The sequence below is a fragment of the Dama dama genome, chromosome 19, assembly GCF_033118175.1.
Source record: "Dama dama isolate Ldn47 chromosome 19, ASM3311817v1, whole genome shotgun sequence".
In the NCBI taxonomy this organism is placed as follows: domain Eukaryota; kingdom Metazoa; phylum Chordata; class Mammalia; order Artiodactyla; family Cervidae; genus Dama; species Dama dama.
This window is the reverse complement of record NC_083699.1, coordinates 90,676,145-90,697,187: the sequence shown is the minus strand read 5'-3', so window position 1 is coordinate 90,697,187 and position 21,043 is coordinate 90,676,145. Positions and strand designations below refer to the sequence as shown.

At 38.4% G+C, this 21,043-nt stretch overlaps 1 protein-coding gene across 5 annotated transcripts in view; it reads left to right on the top strand.

Moving 5' to 3' along the window:
• The window catches only part of TFDP2 (transcription factor Dp-2), a 191,486-nt gene that overhangs the window by 45,425 nt on the left and 125,018 nt on the right, over positions 1–21,043 (top strand). For all 5 annotated transcript variants that reach the window (XM_061167749.1, XM_061167746.1, XM_061167745.1 and 2 more), the window contains exons 2-3: positions 2,899–3,001; positions 9,756–9,822. In XM_061167749.1, coding sequence (XP_061023732.1) covers positions 2,975–3,001; positions 9,756–9,822 — 94 coding nt within the window. In that variant the 5' untranslated portion in view covers positions 2,899–2,974. The remainder of the gene's footprint in view (positions 1–2,898; positions 3,002–9,755; positions 9,823–21,043) is intronic.

Here is a 21,043-nt window from a genome sequence, read left to right as displayed (position 1 = left end):
TACTTTGGCTCTATTTCAAACATTTATCATTTAGGTAACATTTAGAAGTTACAGTTTGTGCTTAGCTCTGGTGAGAAGATGCAAAGGGAATACTAAACAAAATTATGTTTTGTCTTATTAAACTCAGTTACTGTAGCTAAGATGTGTTTTTATTGGTCGCCTCTTGATACTGTGTGTTGAAATAATAACACCTTGTTAATTTCTTGTTGTTTGCATGAGTGACAGTGCCACTCACTAACCCAGTCCTTAGGAAATATAATCCCGTCTGGAACACTGAGTATAATAAGGAAGCAGATGCTCAGAGACAAGGAGCTGTAACCATTACAGCCATACTCTGAAAATGAAGAAATGGGAGAGGAGGGGGAAAGGGCATTTAGCTGAATCTGGTAGCCCAGCCTAACAGTGACTGCTTATATTTCATTGACCAGAATTATGTCACGGCCAACCCATCTGGGAGGGAGACAGAAGGTAGTAGTTTTAGTTGGGCGTATTGCTGGTTTGGTGAATGAGATGGGATTTCAGGAACATTTATCTCATATTTGTAACACTGAAGAGTATATAACAGATAATTGATAAATGTGAAACAGTTCCAGTGTAGGAACTTGATTTTCATATTTACTCATGGTAGATGTGATCAAATCTGCTGCTACAGTGGGAAAGCAGAAATCACAGGTGTACTTCAGGTCTTACTTGGGCTTTTAAACATATGTTTTCTTTATCATTGGAAAAATCACAATGTTTCAGTGAAAGGTAAAAACGTTTCCTCACCACCCCCTTCCCCACAGTTTTACTTGTAGATTCAAATTCTAGCCTGTGAGGCAGATGTTTGGAGCCTCCATTGCTTTAAGCCCTTATTATTTACGGTCTTGTTAAAGTTAAGTTTTATTCTTCCCTTTGAATGTCCTATTAAAGATTTAATTTTGAAATAATTTTATTTGTTTATTTATTTTTAAATATTTATTTATTATGTGGCTTTGTTGGGTCTAAGCTGTGGCATGTGGGATCTTCCTTATGTCATGGGGGATCTTTCATGACGGCACACGGATTCTCTTTGCGGTGCAAGGGCTCAGTAGTTGTAGCACACAGGCTGAGTTGCTCTGTGGCATGTGGGATCTTAGTTCCCTGACCAGGGATCGAACGCATGTCCTTTGCATTGCAAGGCAGATTCTTAACCACTGGACCGTCAGGGAAGTCCCCAAATAATTTTAAAATAAGAGAAAAGTTGCAGAAATAGGAAAAGATCTTTTGAATACCTCTGACCTAGAATCACTAGTTTGTCAACATTTGGCCACACATGCTTTATCACTTCTACTTTCTCTATATATACAAATTATATACATTTATTGATCATTTGAAAGTATGTTTTTTCTGTCATACCCTCTCACTAGTAAATATTTTGGTATATTTTTTTTAAGGTTGAGGAAAGTGAAAAGGTGAAAGTGTTAATCACTTAGTTGTGTCTGACTCTTTGCTACTCCATGGACTGTAGCACTCCAGACTCCTCTGTCCATGAGGTTCTCCATCCAAGAATACTGGAGTGGGTAGCTAGCTATTCCCTTCTCCAGGGCATCTTCCCAACCCAGGGGTCAAACCTGGGTCTCCTGCATTACAGGCAGATTCTTTCCTGTCTGAGCCACCAGGGAAGCCCGTTCACTTAAAAAAAAAAAAGAACACAATCCTCTGATCAGAAGCAGGAAATGAAACAATACAGTTATTCAGTCTGCAAACCATGTTTCACTTTTTCCAGTTGCCCCAGTAATGGTCTTCATAGCGGTTATTTTTTGTGATTCAAAGTCCAGTCCAGGATCATGGGTTAAATGTAATTTTCATATGACTTTAGTCTTAAATCTGTAATGTTTCTTTAGCTCTCCTCTGTTTTTCATGATAAACTAATATTTTTAAGAACTCAGGCCATTGTTTCATAGAATGTCTCTCAATTTGCATATAAGCATCATTGCATGCTTCATCATTGATTCATCATTATACGTTTTAGGAAATACCTGATAAGTGATACTGTGTCCATCACAGTGCACCTGGGGAGATGCATGATGTTGGTTTATTCTGTTATTGGTCATAGGTAGCTTTCATCACCTTGGCTGTAGTGGTATGTGCCAGGTTTCTTCACTGTAAAATTTGATGTAAGAGGTATCTTGTAGGGAAATATTTCAAGACTATATAAATATCCTTTTTCTCACCAAATTTCATTTAATCATTTTAGCATCTTTTGATGATTCTTAGCTTATCCATTAATATCACAGTGTTTACAGATTGGTGGTTTTCTAACTGCTTCATTTCTTTGTATGTATTAATTGGAATTGTATTGCAAAGAAGACGTTTCCCTTCCTTGTTATTTGTTTCTATAAGTGTGAACTCTTGGATTATTATTTTATTCATTGGGTTTAGAATCTGTTACAGTCTGTTGTTATTAGTATGTACTTAAGTGCTTAATTGCCCCTTTAAACTGGCTTAAGTTGTCCCTTTATGTTGTGGACTCACTAATCTGTCTCCTGTATACTTTTAATATGTCTCTGTCATACCTTACTTTAGCTACTCAAAGTGTTCTAGGTTTATCTTGTGCATTTCCTGCCCCATTGCTGGAATTGGCTATTTCTCCCAGAATCCCTGGTGTTGCTTTCAGTGAATTATCTACATCAGCATAGTATATTTCAAAGTCCAGGCTCTGTCACTTCTTAGCTGAGTTGGTTTGGTTGAATTATTTAACATCTTTAAATTGCAGGTTTTATCTGGAAAATGACAGAATGGTCCACATCTCATAGTGTTGTTATGAGGATTAATTTAGGTAATTAAAAAACAGTATCACATAGTAATTAGGACATAAATGTTGCTTATGATGATGATGACTATTACATTACTGTTCCCTCTTTTTCCCTTTAACAGGATATTCTTTTAAAGAATTACTGAAGACGAAGTTTTTTTATTTGTTTTTTAATGGCTTTACAGAATTTTAAATTGAATGCAGTTTGACATGACGGCAAAAAATGTAAGTATTTGTGAATTTTTAAATGTCAGTACTTAAAATGAGTTATACTCTTTCCTGTGCACATTTTCTTCACCATTTTGGCTAATCAAATTCGCTTTACCAGCAGCAGTGTATTACCTGTTTTTGTTTCTGCGAAGAAAGAGACTGAACTTTAACGCTGAACTTTACACGTCCCTCACGGCCATGGTAGCCTTCTTGCAAACCGCTACCAGGTTGCTCCAACTCAACAGCTGCAAATTGTCTCCAGAAATGTTCCCACCCTCCTCCTGTTTGATGTACTCTTAATAAATTTGCTTTGGTGCTTGCTGGAGAGTTACTTGGCATTATTGAGAAAAATCACTGTTTTCTTTGGCTCAGTTTTTTTCTTTTGGATTTGCCCTTAAAAATGTGTACAATCAAATGTTGTTCAGAAGCAGCCTGCTGTCCTCCTTGAGGTGATTTCTGACTTCAGTTGTTTTGGGGAAGTTATTCTTTTTTTTTTCTTTTGTTTAAGACTGTCATTTCTGAATCTACTTCCTTTCAAGTTATATTGTTATTATACCAATGGGTTTGTTTCCAGTTATGGGGAGGGATTATGCCAGAAAATAAATGCTACAACATATGTGGAAACAACTTATTATAATTACTATACCCAGATGATTAGTTTGGACTCTTTGATTGCAGATAACAGAAACCAGCTTGGGCTACCTTAAACCAAAAGGGAATTTATTTTAAGGATAAAGGGATGTCTCAAGGAATGCAAGCGTAGGAATTGAGCAGACCCTCAGAAAGATCTGGGTCCAGAAACTTGAAATCTACCAGGAATTGAAGCAGTGTTTAGTTTTCATGTGTCATCTCTGTGTGTTTCTGTGCATTAGCTTCATTACTGTGTGTCTCTCTGCAAAGCATCTTCCTGAGTTCACAGTCAGTCAGCATCTCGTTCTATTTAGAGTACCAGCCTGTTCAGAGAAAGAGAGACAGAGAGGTACCAAGGAAGGGAGGCGGGTATCCTGACAGATCCTGTCTGCTTATTTCAGCTCTAACTTCAAACTCCTTGGGGAGGACCTCTGGCACAGCTCTAGTCTGATACCCACTGGTAGTTTGGTTAGTTATGACCAGAGAGACAAGTGTTATTGTGGAAAAAGATCTTGTGAGCCAGACAGATATTTCTAGATAATATCCATTATACAGGTAAAGAAGAGCATCAAAAAAATAAGAACACCCACTCTGGTTACTAACTTATACTTTCCAGTTATTGATCTGGCTTTCAGCACACACTAGTAGTTGTAAGCAGATACAGACTTTGCTTTGTTATCATATAATTACTTTTTTTAGGATAAATTATCAGGTGTCACCTGCCTTAATCTGTGGCTCTTGTATCTATTTGTTTAGTTGCTGTTTGGGGGAAAGAAGAAGCAAAGTTTTAGTCTGTGTATTGGGATTTTTCTTGTTTTTCTCTCCTCCAGGAAAAAGAGAATGTGAAAGTTATCCTGAGCAAAAAGGATGACTACCATTCAACTAACAAGCATATTTTGGCTTAAAGAGGTCCTTTAAATCTTCGTAGCCATACGTACAGTTTGCTGTATTAACAGTTGTTTCCTTAAAGTAAAAAAGCATTTGAACCAGTGGTAACTATTCTCCCATTATTTTGTTTGTGTATTTGGACGTCATCAAAGAGCATGCTGTTCGTTTCTCTTCCTGCTCCAGCATCACTGGGGGAGACGGCTGTTTGATGAGCTGACCCTCTCCTGATTCCCTGGAGTTGGGGACCTGGGGAGGTCAGGCCTCAGCCTGGGTGGAATCACAGGGGAGAGAACTGAAGTAGTCTGAGTGTCTGATAAAGCCCACTAGCCATCTGAAATAGATAAGCACATGTTCATGGCCTTTTAATATATTTTGTTGAGCTACTCACTAGAGGGATCATATCAGTTTACAACACCATGAACAATTCATTCTCATCTCTCCGCTCCCCATCTTTCTGCAGCAAATAAATATGTTCAACACTACTCCAGACTCCTACCTTCTTGGGATTTATAGTGTAGTGAGAGGAGGTGATAAATATGTAATGTTCATGATACCTGTTACGAAGAACAATAAAACAGAGTAAGAGGAGAGAAAGCGATAGCAATGTGGAGATCTCTTTCAGCAAGGTATTCAGAAGCATCCTTTTTAAGGAAACGACATTTAGACAGGCGGATGCTCTTTAGTCTCAATCCAGGAGGAAGGAGTCAGCCATGTGAATATCTGGGGAAAGAGCATTCCAGGTAGAGGCAGGAGAAAGTGCGATTGATCAGAGAACAGCAGATGACCAGCTGACAAGGTGGAACAGAGTAACTAAGCCACACAAGTGGTAGGAGGTGAAGCCAGAGAGCAAGTGCCAGATCATGGGGAGCCTCGAAAATGGGGATGAGCAGTATGTGTTTTATTTAGTTTAATTGATTTATTTATTGTTTGACTGTGCTTGGGTCTTTGTTGTGTGTGGCTTGTGGGCTCAGTAGCTGTGGAGAACAGGCTTTGTTACTCCATGGCATGTGGGATCTTAGTTCTGGGACCAGGGATTGAACCTGTGTCTCTTGCATTGGAAGGTGGGTTCTTAGCCACTGGATCACCAGGGAAGTCCTGAGTGGTTATATTTTAAATGTCAGTGGGGAGCTAATGGAGTTTTTGAGGATGATTTGAAGACCTAACTTAGTATTTTTAAGTTTATCCTGGCTACTGGGTGAATCGACTGAAGAAGCCGTAGTAGATGCACGGGACTCATTTCGTACCTATCCCAGTAGTTCAGACAGCAGAATATGGTAAGCTCGGCTAGGGTAATGATACTGGAGATGGGGAAAAGTGGTTGAATCTAGGATGTATAGAAGGAACAGCCAGCAAGACTTATTGAGTAATTAGGACATGGGGACAGGGAAGAAGTTAAAGATTTCTCAGCATTTGGCTTGTGTAACTGGGTATGTGGTTTTGCGGTTTCATGAGAAGAGGATCTCTTGGGGAAGTACAGGATTTTGTGGCAAACTCAAAAATTGTTTTGAACATATTAAAGTTGAGGGACCTGAAAACATCCAGGTGGAGATATTGGCCAGCCAGTTAACATAATGATAAATAATGACTCTGGAGCTCTAGGGAAAGCTTGGGGCTGGTTATAGAAATTTTGCAGTCATTTCATATTAGATTATTTTAAAGTGGGGGGGTGGGGGGGGACTTCATGTGATTATATAGTTCTTGCTTGGCTAGAGAATCCATCAGGACCAAGGTCTGAACACAGGGATTCTCTAGCAACTGTGGAGAAGGAGAGGCAGCAAAGAACAGAAGAAATGGATAGAAAGGAAGGAAAGAGCATTACCCAGATGATGTGGAAGCCAAGTAAAGAAAGTGTTTCAAGAAGGAAGGAGTGATAATCGTATCATATGCCCCTGAAAAATGACTCTTAGATCTGGAAGAGATTGCCATGGTTTTATGGGAGCATTAATAAATGTATGTGAAAAAAAATGTATGTGTAAATATTTACATCCTTATTTTCTATTTCTCATTTTGCATTTCTCTTATGAGAACAGTTTCTTGTGAAGAGTAAACTTTTGTCTTGGTCTTGGTGCCTTTCTAGGTCTTTTATGGTTGCAGGTGTTAGAAACCCTTTTCAAAATAGCTTAGGGCAAAGAGAGAGTGGCATTTATTGATTGGCACAACTGAAAAGTCTGGAGTACTCTGGCTTCAAATAAAGCTGCTTTCAGGGGATCAAATGAGGGGCGTCCGAGCTCTGTCTCCTTTTTCCATCTTTTGGCTCTATCTGGTGGCAGAATAGCCTACACTGGCATCCTAATGCTCAATCTCAGAAGAGAGGAAGTTTTTTTTTCTTTTAACTTTTATGTTTCAGATTCCATGGAGGAGCTTTTGTTGACCCTGCTCGGCCCACATTCTTAGACAAGTCATTGTAGAGAAGGAAGTAGGGTTCCATACGTGGTTTGCTGCCTCACCATGGGTCGGGGGGCCACCCAGGCCGTCACAGCACAGTGGAGGCTCTAAGATGAACAGTCCTACCAGAACTGCATGGATTGTGGGGTGGATCACTTTGCAAAAGGAAGTTCTACAGAGCTGGCGATATATTCTTTGTATCTGGGGTAAAATAAAGTAGTATCAAGTAGTATCTATTATCCACTGATGGGGCCTCCCCGGTGGCTCAGTGATAAAAGAATCCACTTGCCAGTGCAGGAGACACGGGTTTGATTCTAGGTTGGGAAGATCCTCTGGAGGAGGACATGGGAACCCACTCCAGGATTCTTGCCTGGGAAATCCCATGGAGAGAGGAGCCTGGTGGGCTGGAGTTCATGGGGTAGCAGAAGAATAGGACACAACTCAGTGAGCAAGCGAGCCAGGTATCCACTGATCCTCTTCTTGACCAAAAATGCAGATGTGTTCTCTCCTAAGTTCACTTAGCGTACAATTCAGAACTTGAAAGATACTTTTTTGCCTTGTCAAAGAATCTTTTAAAAATATGTAAGCCATAATATTCATTACAAAAAATTAGAAAATACAGATAAAGAAACTAGAGATTAGATATCATATACACAAATGTGTGTGTGTTGGTGTGTGTGTGTATATATATATATGAACCAAAATCTATATATAGTTTTTCAATTTTTTTTGCCTGTACCACGTGACATGTAGAACTTCCTCAACCAGGGATTGAACCTGTGTCCCCTGCAGTGGAAGCGTGGAGTCTTAACCACCAGACCAGCAGGGAAGTCTTACATATATATATATATATATTTTTTTTTTTTTTTAAATAAAAATGAGGCCAGATTGTTTTGTAACTTACTGTTTAGCATAGTCTCTATGATGAGTATCTTCTCCTGTCTTGATAACTCTGTAACATCATTTTAAATGGCTTTTTACTGTTATCTGTTCTATGGACCTTACACCAGTTTCCTAATATTGGCCATTATTTTCATTTTTTTTCCCCTTTTTTAACTTTTTAATTTTTGTCAATTCATTGCGTTATTTCTGTGAAACAAAAATCTTACAAAATTATTGGCCCAAAGGGCATGTACTTTTTAGGGGACCTTTGATTCATATTACTAAATTGAATCTCAGAAAGACCACCAATTGTATACTCACCATTGGTATATGAAGGTGCCAGTTCCCCTTTATTTTATTTTTAATCTTTGTCAATCTAGTCAGCAAAAAATGGTATGTAATTTGCTACATTTCTCTGATTGCTAGTTAGATCAAACTGGTGTTACATATATTATTATCTATATACTCATTGGTCATTTGTGTCTCTCTTATGAATTGTCTACGTCAGTGTTAAAGTAATAAACCTGTTGCCCTTTGAGTTAACAACTCAGGCTTGAATACTGCTTTGCATTAATGAACATGTTCACATAATTTTTTAATTTGTTTAAAGAGCTGCCTGAGTTTGTTGTATGTGTATGTATTGTCATTCCCATGACAATGTTGCATGAACACCTTGCTTGTGAATGAATGGTAAACTTTGAGCACAGATTATCTCGTTTTGAATCCTGTTTTCTTTCAGTTATATCTATCTGAAACATTAAATATCAGTGAAATTACACTGCTATTCTTAGGGAGTAGCATTTGACTCAAACATTTAAGCTTTGGACATTTTTTATTCAGTAGACAATGACTGCTTATACTAGGCAACACATTGTTTGAACATCCAGATAGAAAACTTTTCCCAGGATCTTATTTGATGAAAAATTTTATGTAAAATGAGTTTACTTTTCTTCTCTTGATCTGTGACACATTATATAGAGAGGTCTTTTTTAAATACATAAAATAAGAAAAGAATAGCTAATATTTTAAAATGCCTTTCCTCGCCAACTTTTCCTACTCTCAAATGATCTACTTTTTCTTTGCATCTTTAAACTGTGTTTATGAAAACAGAAATTAATATATTTTTGAAGTTTGAACTTAAACATTTTAGTAGTATTTATCTAAGCTCTAAATACAAACACCTCCTCTCCATCCATGAGACCCAGATGACACACACTGTTGATCTAGAATTGACCTTTATCTTTTTAGAGTATAATCTGTTGGTTACAAAGGCACAGATGTACAGCTGCTTAAAAGTTTCCGAATTCATTTGCTACTTCACTCTGCAGAAGTTGAGCAGTAAGAGCAGGTGTTTAAACGTAACAGTAATCCAGTAACTGTGAACTCTGGACTGTGAATGTGTGGTTTTAGTTGAGGTTTTTGCCGTTACTTTTGTATGATAACAAAAAGATATAAACTGATGCTTTTGAAGTTATCGTAATACTTGGATTAAACAATTCCATTGTATTAAGCATGGAATGTATTAAAGGCTGCCTTTGCCTTCTTTGCTTTCTGTTTACAGTAGAGCACCAACAAGAGTTTCACCTTTCTTTTCTTTTTGTAGAAGAGCTTAAAAAGGAGAGGCATGTTGGTGGGCAGCAGTGAGGGTGGAATTTTGGTATATGTTTTGGCAGCTTCACAACTGCTACATTACTTGCTTAAGAAAAAAAGCCATCAGTAAAATGTGTAGATCTCACTTCTGCTCACAAGTAACACTATTTCATTAACTTTTATCTTAATGTGGACAATGCAATATTTTTCCCATTTCAAGCAGTATGGCAGCATTTTAACCCTGTTCTTATATCTGATATAATTAGCTCATCTTTATGTGACTATGTATAATATTTGATATGGACTTCTGGTAGGAAGTTATTAATAATGGCTTATTAAGTGATCACATATTATTTAAAATCTTATTTATAATTTTTTAAACTATTTTATTCAGGTTGGTTTGAATTCCACAAATGCAGAACTAAGAGGATTTATAGATCAGAATCTCAGTCCAACCAAAGGTAAGGACAGTTGAATAAAAATTTTCTGCATCAGGCTAGTTTTACTGCATTTGTTTTATAAAATACGCAGCTACATGAAGAATTACTTTGTGTATAATAATATAATATTACTGTGTTATCATAGACCAAATGACTTTTATCCTTTAAAACTCAGTTACCTCTGAGAGATAGAACAGGAGAGGGGGTGTGTGTGTGTGTTTGAGAGACCCTACTTTCAGTGATTTAACTTGTAAAGAATACAGTAGAATGAATGAATATATGTAATTCCTTTTTCTAATACATGGTTTACTGGAGGAATGTGTATATCCGAAATCTGACCCACCAGTACAAGAACTTGTGCAGGAAACTGTCAGTATCTTTAAACAATATCTTTTAGTAAGTAGAAATACTGAAATCTCTATGGTTGAATTGATACGATGTTTGGGATTGGCTTCAAGATAATCCACTGGGAAAAAAAGAGCGAAGTGAGTGGCTGGATATGAGTTGGTTAATTGTTTAAGCTGGGTGATAGCTATATGAGGTTTCATTATTCTTTTCTCTCTTCCTTTGCATATGTTTGAATTTTTTCCATTGTACGTATGCAGTGGTGGAAACAAAGTGTCTGCTGTTACAGTGCAGATAGCTAGGAGAGAAACATCAGCTTTCTCAAAGGCTTTGTCTAAGGTGGACAGAAGGCTAAAGAAATCTATTTCAGTATAAAAATGTCCAGCTTGATAGTTGTAATGGTCTCTAAAAGTATTCTAAGAATTTAGATGTATTAGCAAACAGTGACAGAGAAGGCGAAGGCACCCCACTCCAGTCCTCTTGCCTGGAAAATCCCATGGACGGAGGAGCCTGGTGGGCTGCAGTCCATGGGGTCGCTAGGAGTTGGACACGACTGAGCGACTTCACCTTCACTTTTCACTTTCATGCGCTGGGGAAGGAAATGGCAACCCACTCCAGTGTTCTTGCCTGAAGAATCCCAGGGATGGGGGAGCCTGGTGGGCTGCCGTCTCTGGGGTCGCACAGAGTCGGACACAACTGAAGCGACTTAGCAGCAGCAGCAGACAGTGAAAGAGGTACTTGAAGCCTTGAATGCTTCTCATTTTTTCCTCAGTTTTCTAAATTGTGATAAGATACACAAAACATAAAATAAAAACACCTCAGCCATTTTTAAGTGTATGATTTGGTGGTGTTTAAGTACATTCATGTTATGCCACCATTATCACCATTCATATCTGTAATTATTCATCTTGCGAAACTCCAGTTCTGCACCCATTAAACAACTACTCCCTATTTCTTCCTCCTCTGAGCCTTTGGCAAGAACCACCCTCCTTCCTGTATCTATGATTTTCACTACTCTGCGTAGCTCGTATAAGAAGAGTTACACCATATTTGTGTTTTTGTGACTGGCATACTTTGCTTAGTGGCCTCAAGGGATTTCCTTCCTTTTTAAGGCTGAGTACTATTCTGCTGTAACTGTGTACCACATTTTGCTTCTCTGCTCACCTATCGATGGACCTGTTGGTTGCTTCTGTATTTTAGCTGTTGTTAACGATGCTGCTATAAACATGAGGGTAGAAATATCTTTTTGAGACCCTGCATTTGGGTCTTTTGGATATATTCATAGAAGCAAAGTTACTGGGTCATGTGTTAATTCTGTTATTTTTCATTTTTTTGAGGAATTGGCATTTCAGTTTTCATAGAAGCTATGCCATTTTACCTTTCCATCAACAGTGTACAAGGGTTCCAGTTTCTTCACATCCTTGCAAACATATATTTTTTTATCAGAGGCAACCGTGTATGTAAAGTGATATCTCACTGTGGTTTTGATTTGCATTTCCCTAATGACTAGTGACATTGAGCATTTTTTCATGTGCTTAGTTGCTATTCATGTATCTTTGTAGGAATCTCTATTCAAGAAGACACTTGCCCATTTTTTAACTGGATTATTTATGTTTTGTTGTTGAGTTCTAGGAATTTTTTTATACATTCTGGATATTAATTCCTTATGAGAGAAATGATTTGCAGATATTTTCTCCCATTCATTAGGTTATCTTTTTGCTTTCTTGATAGTATCCTTTGATGTCCAAAAGTTCTTTGATTTGATGAAGTCTAATTAATCTATTTTTTGTTGTTGTTGCCTCTGCTTTTTGTCATTTCTATTAAATGATTGCCAAATCAGTGTCACGAAGATTTTCCCCAGTGTTTTCTTCTATGAATTTTATAATTTTAGCTCTTAGGTTTAGGTCTTTGATCCATTTTGAGTTAATTTTTGTATATGATATAAACTCAAACTGATACCCAGTTTTCCCAATAGCATTTGTTGAAAAGACTGTTGTTTGACCACTGAATGATCTTATTAACACCCTTGTCAAAAATCAACTGGCCATATATGTGAGGATTTATTTCTGGGCTTTTTATTCTATTCCATTGGTCTATATGTCTGTCCATATGTCAGTACCATGATGTTATAATTACTGTAGTTTTGTAGTAAGTTCAAATTCGAAAAGTGTGAGTCCTCCTCCTCTGAGATTGTTTTGGCTATGTAGGAACTCTTGCAATTCCCCATGAATTTGAAGTTTACATTTTCCATTTCTGTGAAAAAGGCTTTTTTTTTTTAGGTTTTTTTTTTTTTATAAAAATTGTATTGAATCTCTGGATCATTTTGGTTTTATTGACATCATAATAGTGTTGTATCTTCTTATTTATGAACATATTCAACTTATTTAAGTAATTACTTAAAAATTTTGTTTTAATTGGAGGATAATTGCTTTACAGTGTTATGTTGGTTTCTGACATACAACAGAATGAATCAGCCATAAGTATACGTATGTCCCCTCCCTCTTGAACCGCCCTCCAACCCTCCACCCTATCCCACCCCTCTAGGTTGTCACAGACCACCAAACTGAGCTCCCTGTATTATACAGAAACTTCCCACTAGCTAACTGTTTCACATATGGTAATGTAAATGTTTCAGTGCTACTCTATCAATTCATCCCACTCTCTCCTTCCTCTGTTGTGTCCACAAGTCTGTTCTTTGTCTGTTTCTCTTTTCCTGCGAGTAAATAGGTCTATTGATGTTATTTTTCTGGATTCCATATATATATATATGTTAATATACCATATTTGTTTTTCTCTTTGTGAGTTATTTCACTCTATATAATAAGCTCTAGTTTCATCTGCCTTGCTGGAACTGACTCAGATTTGTTCCTTCTAATAGCTGAGTAATATTCCACTGTTTGTGTGTGTGTACATACAACTCTACTTTGTTATCCATGTATCTGTCAGTGGGTATCTAGGTTGCTTCCATGACCTAATTATTTTAAACAGTGTTGCAATGAACATTGGAGTACATATGTCCTTTTGAATTACAATTTTCTCAGGGTATGTGCCTAGTAGTGGGATAATTTTATCATTTCTTTTTGAAGTATTGAAAATGCTCTGGAGATAGTGGTTGTAGTTAGACAGCCTTGTGTGTATACTGGAAACCACTGAATTGTACACTTTATTTATTTTTTTTTTCCACCGCCCCCTCCCCTGAATTGTACACTTTAAAAGATGAATTTTAGTGTATGTGAATTATGCTGTGGTTAAAAACAAAAAACACTATCTTCAGCTTAATCTCTACTTCTGGCTCTGATTTATTCTCCCCATCTTTATCAAACTTCTTGGAAGAAGCTGTGTATACTTATAGTCCCATTCTCAGCTTTTACTCACTTTTCTGCCTGATGTCATCTGGCTTTTGACTCCATTAGTTCTTTGAAACTGCCCTTGGTTTTGTCTTTTTTGTTGTTGTTATCAGTTTTTGACACAGTTAATGTGTCTCCTCTTTTTAAAAATAGCTATATATATATATAATTGTTATTTATTTATTTGGCTGTGCTGGGTATTAGTTGTGGCATGTAGGACCTTTTTTAGTAGTGGTATGTGAGATCCTCAGTTGCACTATGTGGGACCTAGTTCACTGACCAGGGATTGAAACCAGGCCCACTATATTGGGAGCACAGAGTCTTAGCCACTGGGGAAGCCCCTAAAAAATAACCTTTTAATTTTACCACAGTTTTAGATTTACAGAGAGATTACAAAAAGAGTGCATAGAGTTCTCATAAACCCATCACTCAGTTTCCCTACTGTTAATATCCTACATTAATCTAGTATAGATTTTGCAATTAATGAGCCAATATTGATACATTATAATGAATGGAAGTCCATCCTTTATTCAGATTTCATTAGTTTGTAGCTTGTGCCTTTTCTGTTCCAGGAGAGCATTCAGGATACCATGTTACATTTCATGAACATGTATCCTTTACCTCTTTGGCTGTGACAGTGTCTTCGACTTTCCATGTGTTTGATAACTTGACAGTTTTGAGGTGTACTGGTTAGAGATTTTGTAGAATGTTCCTCGGTAGGGAATTTTCTCACACTTAGATTGGGGTTATAGGTTTTTGAGAGAAAGACTGCAGAGATAAAAGTCCATTTTCATTACAACATAATCAAGGGCATCAACATGACTTACCATTATTGGTGTGAACCTTGATCACTTACTTGGCTGACATAGTGTCTGTCGTGTTTCTCTGCTGTAAAGTCACTCTTCTCCTTCCCCCTTTCTGCATACCATAGTCTTTGAAAGAAGTCACTATGTGGAGTCACACTTGAGGAGTGGAGAGTTTGCTCCACTTCTTTGAGTTGTGAGAATCTACATAATTTATTTGGATTTCTTCCACCCTAGATTTGTCTTTTCTCCCTTATTCATTTGTTTGTTTGTTTATACCAATATGGACTTACAGGTATTTAGTTTATACTCCAGGAGAAGGCAATGGCAACCCACTCCAGTGTCCTTGCCTGGAGAATCCCAGGGACTGCGGGGCTTGGTGGGCTGCCGTCTGTGGGTCGCACAGAGTCAGACACGACTGAAACGACTTAGCAGCAGCAGCCAGTTCATAGTCCAGTACTGTTGGATTGGCCAAAAGTTCGTTCAGGTTTCTCCATAACATCTTACAGAAAAATCCAAATGAACTTTTTGGCCAACCCAATATTTTTGTTTGTTGGGTTTTTGCTCAAATTATTAAACCTATGGCCATTGGAAGTATTCAGTTGCTTTTCTGTGTCCCTTTGACATATTTTCCTGCCCATTCCTCAGATCAACCATTTCCCCAGAGTCCTGACTCCTTTTAATAGAAAATGTTGTTAGAACATCAGGATCTTGGTGCTGAGTGAACGGTTGTTCCTGGGATGATGTCTTTCTTTTTGAATCACTGCTTTTCTTTGTGTTTGTGATACCATACTTTTTAAGTCTTCATAGGAAGCAGTACAGTGTAGCAGCTAAGAACAAGGGTTCTGGGGGTTGAGGGTGTAATCCTGGTTGCGTTTCTTATTTTTGTTTGTTGTTTTCAGTTGCTCAGTCATGTCTGACTCTTGAGGCTCCCTGGACTGTAGCCCGCCAGGCTTGTCTGTCCATGGGATTTCCCAGGCAGGAATACTAGAGTGGGTTGTCAGCTCTTTAACCAGGGCATCTTTTTGACCCAAGGATCGAACCCATGTCTTCTGCATTGGCAGGTAGATTCTGAACCACTGAGCTATCTGGGAAGCCCTTGCATTTCTTATACCCAACAAAATGTAAACCTGAGCAAAATGATCTCTCTAACCCAAAATACCTGTAATGATGCAGGTCATGATGGTAAGTTGCTCATAGCACCTGTAAGGATTAGAGGAGGTAAGGTGCATGCATCACTTGGTTCAGTACCTAACACACAGTAAGCATTCATTATGTTCTTACCCCTTTTTCATCTTTCTTTTTGGCCATTCCCTTCAGTCTGCTCTCCTAGCTTTTCTGTTTGTCTTCTAAATGTTAGTGTTCCGTGGGGTTTTTGTCTTGGGTTTTTTGTTTTCTTCACCTTGTACGTTTTCCCTAGGCAATTTCATCTATTCTCATTGCTTTAGTTTTCATTTACTTTGTATATGGTTGACTCTCAAATCTGTATCTCTGGCCCAGACCTTTGTCTTGAGTTTTTGTATATTCAGCTGCTTGTTGGACACCTTCAGTTGAATAACTTATACACATCTCAGACTCTGTCTGTAATTAAAGTGATTATTTCATCTCCTCAAAACCCATTTTCCCCTTTTCTTTATTTTACTTGACAGTACAGCCTTCTACCCTTTGCCCAAATCAGAAGTTTCATCTTTGCCTCCTTTTTTTCCTCTCTCTCTATGACATCAGATCCCTTGCAAGATTTGTTGATTCTACCCAAGTATCTCAGTTCTTCCCACCCATTTTCTTTATTTTGTTGCTATTATCTTAGTTCAGACTTGTAAAGTTGCTCAGTTGTATCTGACTCTTTGTGACTCCATGGACTGTAGCCTGCCAGGCTCTTCTGTCCATGGGATTTTCCAAGCAAGAGTACTGGAGTGGGTTGCCATTTCCTTCTCCAGGGGATCTTCCCGACCCAGGGATCGGACCTGGGTCTCCAGCATTGCAGACAGACGCTTTACCCTCTGAGCCACCAGAGAAGCCATAAGCTATTTCCTGGACTACTGTAGCTATTTTATTTACTTCAAGATTCTATGTTTCTTTTCTGTTTCATTCATTGTATTATAGTTACTTATTTTTTCTCAAACACAAATCTGAACAAGTCTTCCCAAGTTAGATACATTTTTTGTTCCTTATTGCCCTTAAGATAATGCCCAGACTCCAGTTTAAAAGATCCTTCCCGTTACAATTCTTGCTTTCCTCTTCAGCCTTATCTCAGACCTTTATGCCTCTTGTCACACTGAACTGCCTTCTGACCATCCCTGTCTCCCTGCTCTGCCATCCCTTCTCCTTTCCTCCCTTATCCCACCATCCCTGGCTCTTTGTCTTGCCGTATGCTCTTCTCTGTACCTATGATATTATTCCTCTCTGACACCATCCTACACTTCCCTCTTGGTAGATACATGTTTCATCCGGCTCATTTCTTTTGTGTTTTTTTTTCAGTATTTATTTATTTTTGACTGCACTGGGCCCTTGTTGCTGCAAGCGGGATTTTCTCTACTTGTGGCAAGTGGGGGCCACTCTTGGTTGTGGTGTGCAGGCTTCTCATTGCGGTGGCTTCTCTTGTTGCAACTCATGGGCTCTTAGAGCTCGTGGGCTCAGTAGCTGTGGCGCACAGGCTTAGTTGCTCTTTGGCATGTGGGAACCTTCCCAAACCAGGGATTGAACCTTTGTCCCCTGCATTGGCAGGTGGATTCTCAGCCACTGGACCACCAGGGACATCCCCATCTGGCTAATTTCTGTTCACTCCTAGCATCTAAATTTAGATCTTATTTCCACTTGGCCCTTAAACCTCTAATACTCTCTACTCACCCCTATTGCAGTATTTATCACACTGAACATTAATTACTGATTTATTTATTGGTCCCCACCTACTTCCATGAAGTCAGAGAGGTTTTATTAGTCATCATTGTTTCTCTAGGATAGATTTTTCAAAGTGGCTATCCCAAATTGGAACTTGGTTTATGTCTTTCCTTTGACCTGTAATCCCTCTGGCCCCTGGGCAAAATCCTATTTACTGTTTAAAGTCTATCTGATTGTGAATTCCTCTGTACCTTCTTGTCACTGTGCCTCCTTTGTGTTAACCTTTGGACCTTGCACATATTTTATTCTTGTCCTTATCACGTAATATTGTATTTCTTTATATGATTCTCCTTTTCTTTTAATAGACTGAGCTCTTTAAGCTCAGAGTTCATATTTTTGTCTTTAGAGTCTAGCTTAGCATCTAGTACAATTATACATACCCAGTAAATTTTTAAAATTATTTTTTACTGAAATATAATTAATTTAAAATACAGTGTTAGTTTCTGGTATACATCCAAGTGATTCAGTTATACATACATTATTTTTAATATGTTCTTTTTCCCTTATAGGTTCTTACAAGGTGTTGTATAGGTTATTATAAAATATTGAATATAGTTCTCCATGCTATACAGTAGGACCTTGTTGTTTATTTTGTATATAGTAGTTTCTATCTGCTAATCCCAGATCCTAGTTTATCCCTCCCCACCCTTCCTCTTTGTATACTCAGTAAATAATAAACTGCAGGAGCTTGTTTTGTAATATTCCCAGACTTTTAATGCAAATATTAATTTATCTAACCTTCGAGCAGTGTTTTTTGAACACTGAAACCTTCAGTGTTTTTTGAAGCAAAGCATTAAGGTATTCAGTGAGGAAGGTTTCTGAGCTTTTTGTCTTGGGGCATCTATCTAAGAGTTGGAGGTCTGAAAGTTACTTCTTTGGTTAAGAACAAGCCTGAAGATCATTGTATTCTGTCATAACCATGCAAATAACAGATGATTTAAAAGCAGTTGTGTTATTTTTTAAAATGAGAGAAAAAGATACTGTAACTCAGGGCTTCATTATCTATGATGTTTGAAAGCCCAGTGGCACCTTTGTGGAAGATCAGGGATTCCTCCCTTATCTGGGAGGCACATGGTGTTTCTTGGGCTATTGGAAGTGGTTCTAACAAGGGAAAGAGGCCATATTTGCGCATAAGCTATATGCCGTCCTCCAGCAGCTGCCGGATCAGCAGCTGCTGTGGGCTGACTTGCAGATAGATGAGATCTGCCCCATATCCTCCTCTTGTTCCTTTATGTCCTTTGCAGAGCAGTGCCCCCTTGCCAGCTCCTTCTTTGCTTACACATCAAATTTAAAATATGCGTGTCTCTTACTGACAGCCAGTTCCATACCATCCAAGAGATGGTGGCTTCCATCTAAACGAAATGTCAACCTATTAAAAGGAACACAGCAGCTCAAAGGAAGGGATCAGTTCAGTTCAGTCGCTCAGTCATGTCCAACTCTTCGTAATCCATGGGGTCACATGCAGCACGCCAGGCTTCCCTGTCCATCACCAGTTCCTGGAGTTTACTCAAACTCACGTCCATTGAGCCGGTGATGCCATCCAACCATCTCATCCTCTGTTGTCCCCTTCTCCTCCCACCTTTGATCTTTCCCAGCATCAGGGTCTTTTCTAGTGAGTCAGTTCTTCGCATCAGGTAGCCAGAGTATTGGAGGTTCAGCTTCAGCATCAGTCCTTCCAATGAATATTCAGGACTGATTTCCTTTAGGATTGACTGGTTGGATCTCCTTGCAGTCCAAGGGACTCTCAAGAGTCTTCTCCAACACCACAGTTCAAAAGCATCTATTCTTTGGTGCTCAGTTTTCTTTATAGTCCATCTCTCGCATCCATACATGAGTACTGGAAAAACCATAACTTTGACTAGATGGACCTTTGTCAGCAAAGTAATGTCTCTGCTTTTTAATATGCTCTCTAGGTTCATCGTAACTTTTCTTCCAAGGAGCAAGTATCTTTTAATTTCATGGCTGCAGTCACCATCTGCAGTGATTTTGGAGCCCAAGAAAATAAAATTGGTCACCATTTCCATTGTTTCCACATCTATTTTCCATGAAGTGATGGGACCAGTTGCCATGATCTTAGTTTTCTGAGTGTTGAATTTTAAGCCAACTTTTTCACTCTCCTCTTTCACTTTTATCAAGAGGCTCTTTAGTTCTTCTTTGCTTTCTGCCATAAGGGTGGTGTCATCTGCATATCTGAGGTTATTGATATTCAGTCTTGATTCCAGTTTGTGCTTCATCCAGTCCAGCATTTCTCATGATGTACTCTGCATATAAGTTAAATAAGCAGGTTGACAATATACAGCCTTGATGTGCTCTTTTCCCGATTTGGAACCAGTCTGTTCCATGTCCAGTTCTAACTGTTGCTTCTTGTCCTGCATACATATTTCTCAGGAGGCAGGTCAGGTGGTCTGGTATTCCTATCTCTTTCAGAATTTTCCACAGTTTGTTTTGATCCACACAGTCAAAGGCTTTGGTGTAGTCAATAAAGCAGAAGTAGATGTGTTTCTGGATCTCTCTTGCTTTTTCTATGATCCAGCAGATGTTGACAATTTGATCTCTGGTTCCTCTGGAAGTTCACGGTTCACATACTGTTGAAGCCTGGCTTGGAGGATTTGAGCATTACTGTGCTAGTGTGTGAGGTGAATGTACTTGGGCGGTAGTTTGAGCATTCTTTGGCATTTCCTTCTACCAAAATCCTTCTGCATGCTTTGGTCACAACTGAATTAATGGGGCCCAAAGAATCAAGTGTGGTAGTTTGAGCATTCTTTGGCATTGCCTTTCTTTGGGATTGGAATGAAAACTGACCTTTTCCAGTCCTGTGGCCACTGCTGAGTTTTCCAGATTTGCTGACATATTGAGTGCAGCACTTTCACAGCATCATCTTTTAGGATTTGGAATAGCTCAACTGGAATTCCATCACCTCCACTAGCTTTGTTTGTAGTGATGCTTCCTAAGGCCCACTTGACTTTGCACTCCAGGATGTCTGGCTCTAGGTAAATGATCACATCATCGTGATCATCTGGGTCATGAAGATATTTTTTGTACAGTTCTTCTGTGTATTCTTGCCACCTCTTTTCAATATCTTCTGATTCTGTTAGGTCCATGCCATTTCTGTCCTTTATTGAGCCTATCTTTGCATGAAATGTTCCCCTAGTATCTCTCGTTTTCTTGAAGAGATCTCTAGTCTGTCACGGGATAATCAGAATCCTTCTATGGAGCCCAAACTAGTGGAAAAGGTAAGAGAAAGCAAGAAACGGGAATGGAGAATTGAGGGTATAGTCACCAGCACAGAGAAAGTTGTTTTGGAACTAAAAATATATTCAAAGTCCTTAATTCTAAGGAAGATTGAAAATAAAATATGGCAAAGATGTACTATACCAAATAAATATACTAATAGCATCAAGCTGTTAAAGGAACAAAGAGAAATATGCATTGTGACAAAAGGAACAGGAATCCAATTTTCAGAAAATGAGCAAAATTTATGAATAAACTGTTCACAGAAAAATATCAAGGGCTCTTAACACATGAAAAGGCACTATACCTAATTCATAAACCATACATAATTTAAAATTACACTGAGTACCATTTTTCACTCTGTAAGATTGGAGAGTGTCAGAAATTTGATAAAACACTCTTGTCAAGGGTGTAGGATCATTTGCTATCTTATACTGCTAGTGAGAGCATAACCTTTTATGGGAAGCAGTTTCGTGCTATTTATTAATTTAACATTCACATTTCCTTTGAGCAACCCATCCCTTTTTAGGAATGTATTCTACTGATATGCTTGTAAATTTAGGAAATAACACTTAATCTTTGCAATATTGTGTGTATAGCAGAATACTGGCAACAGTG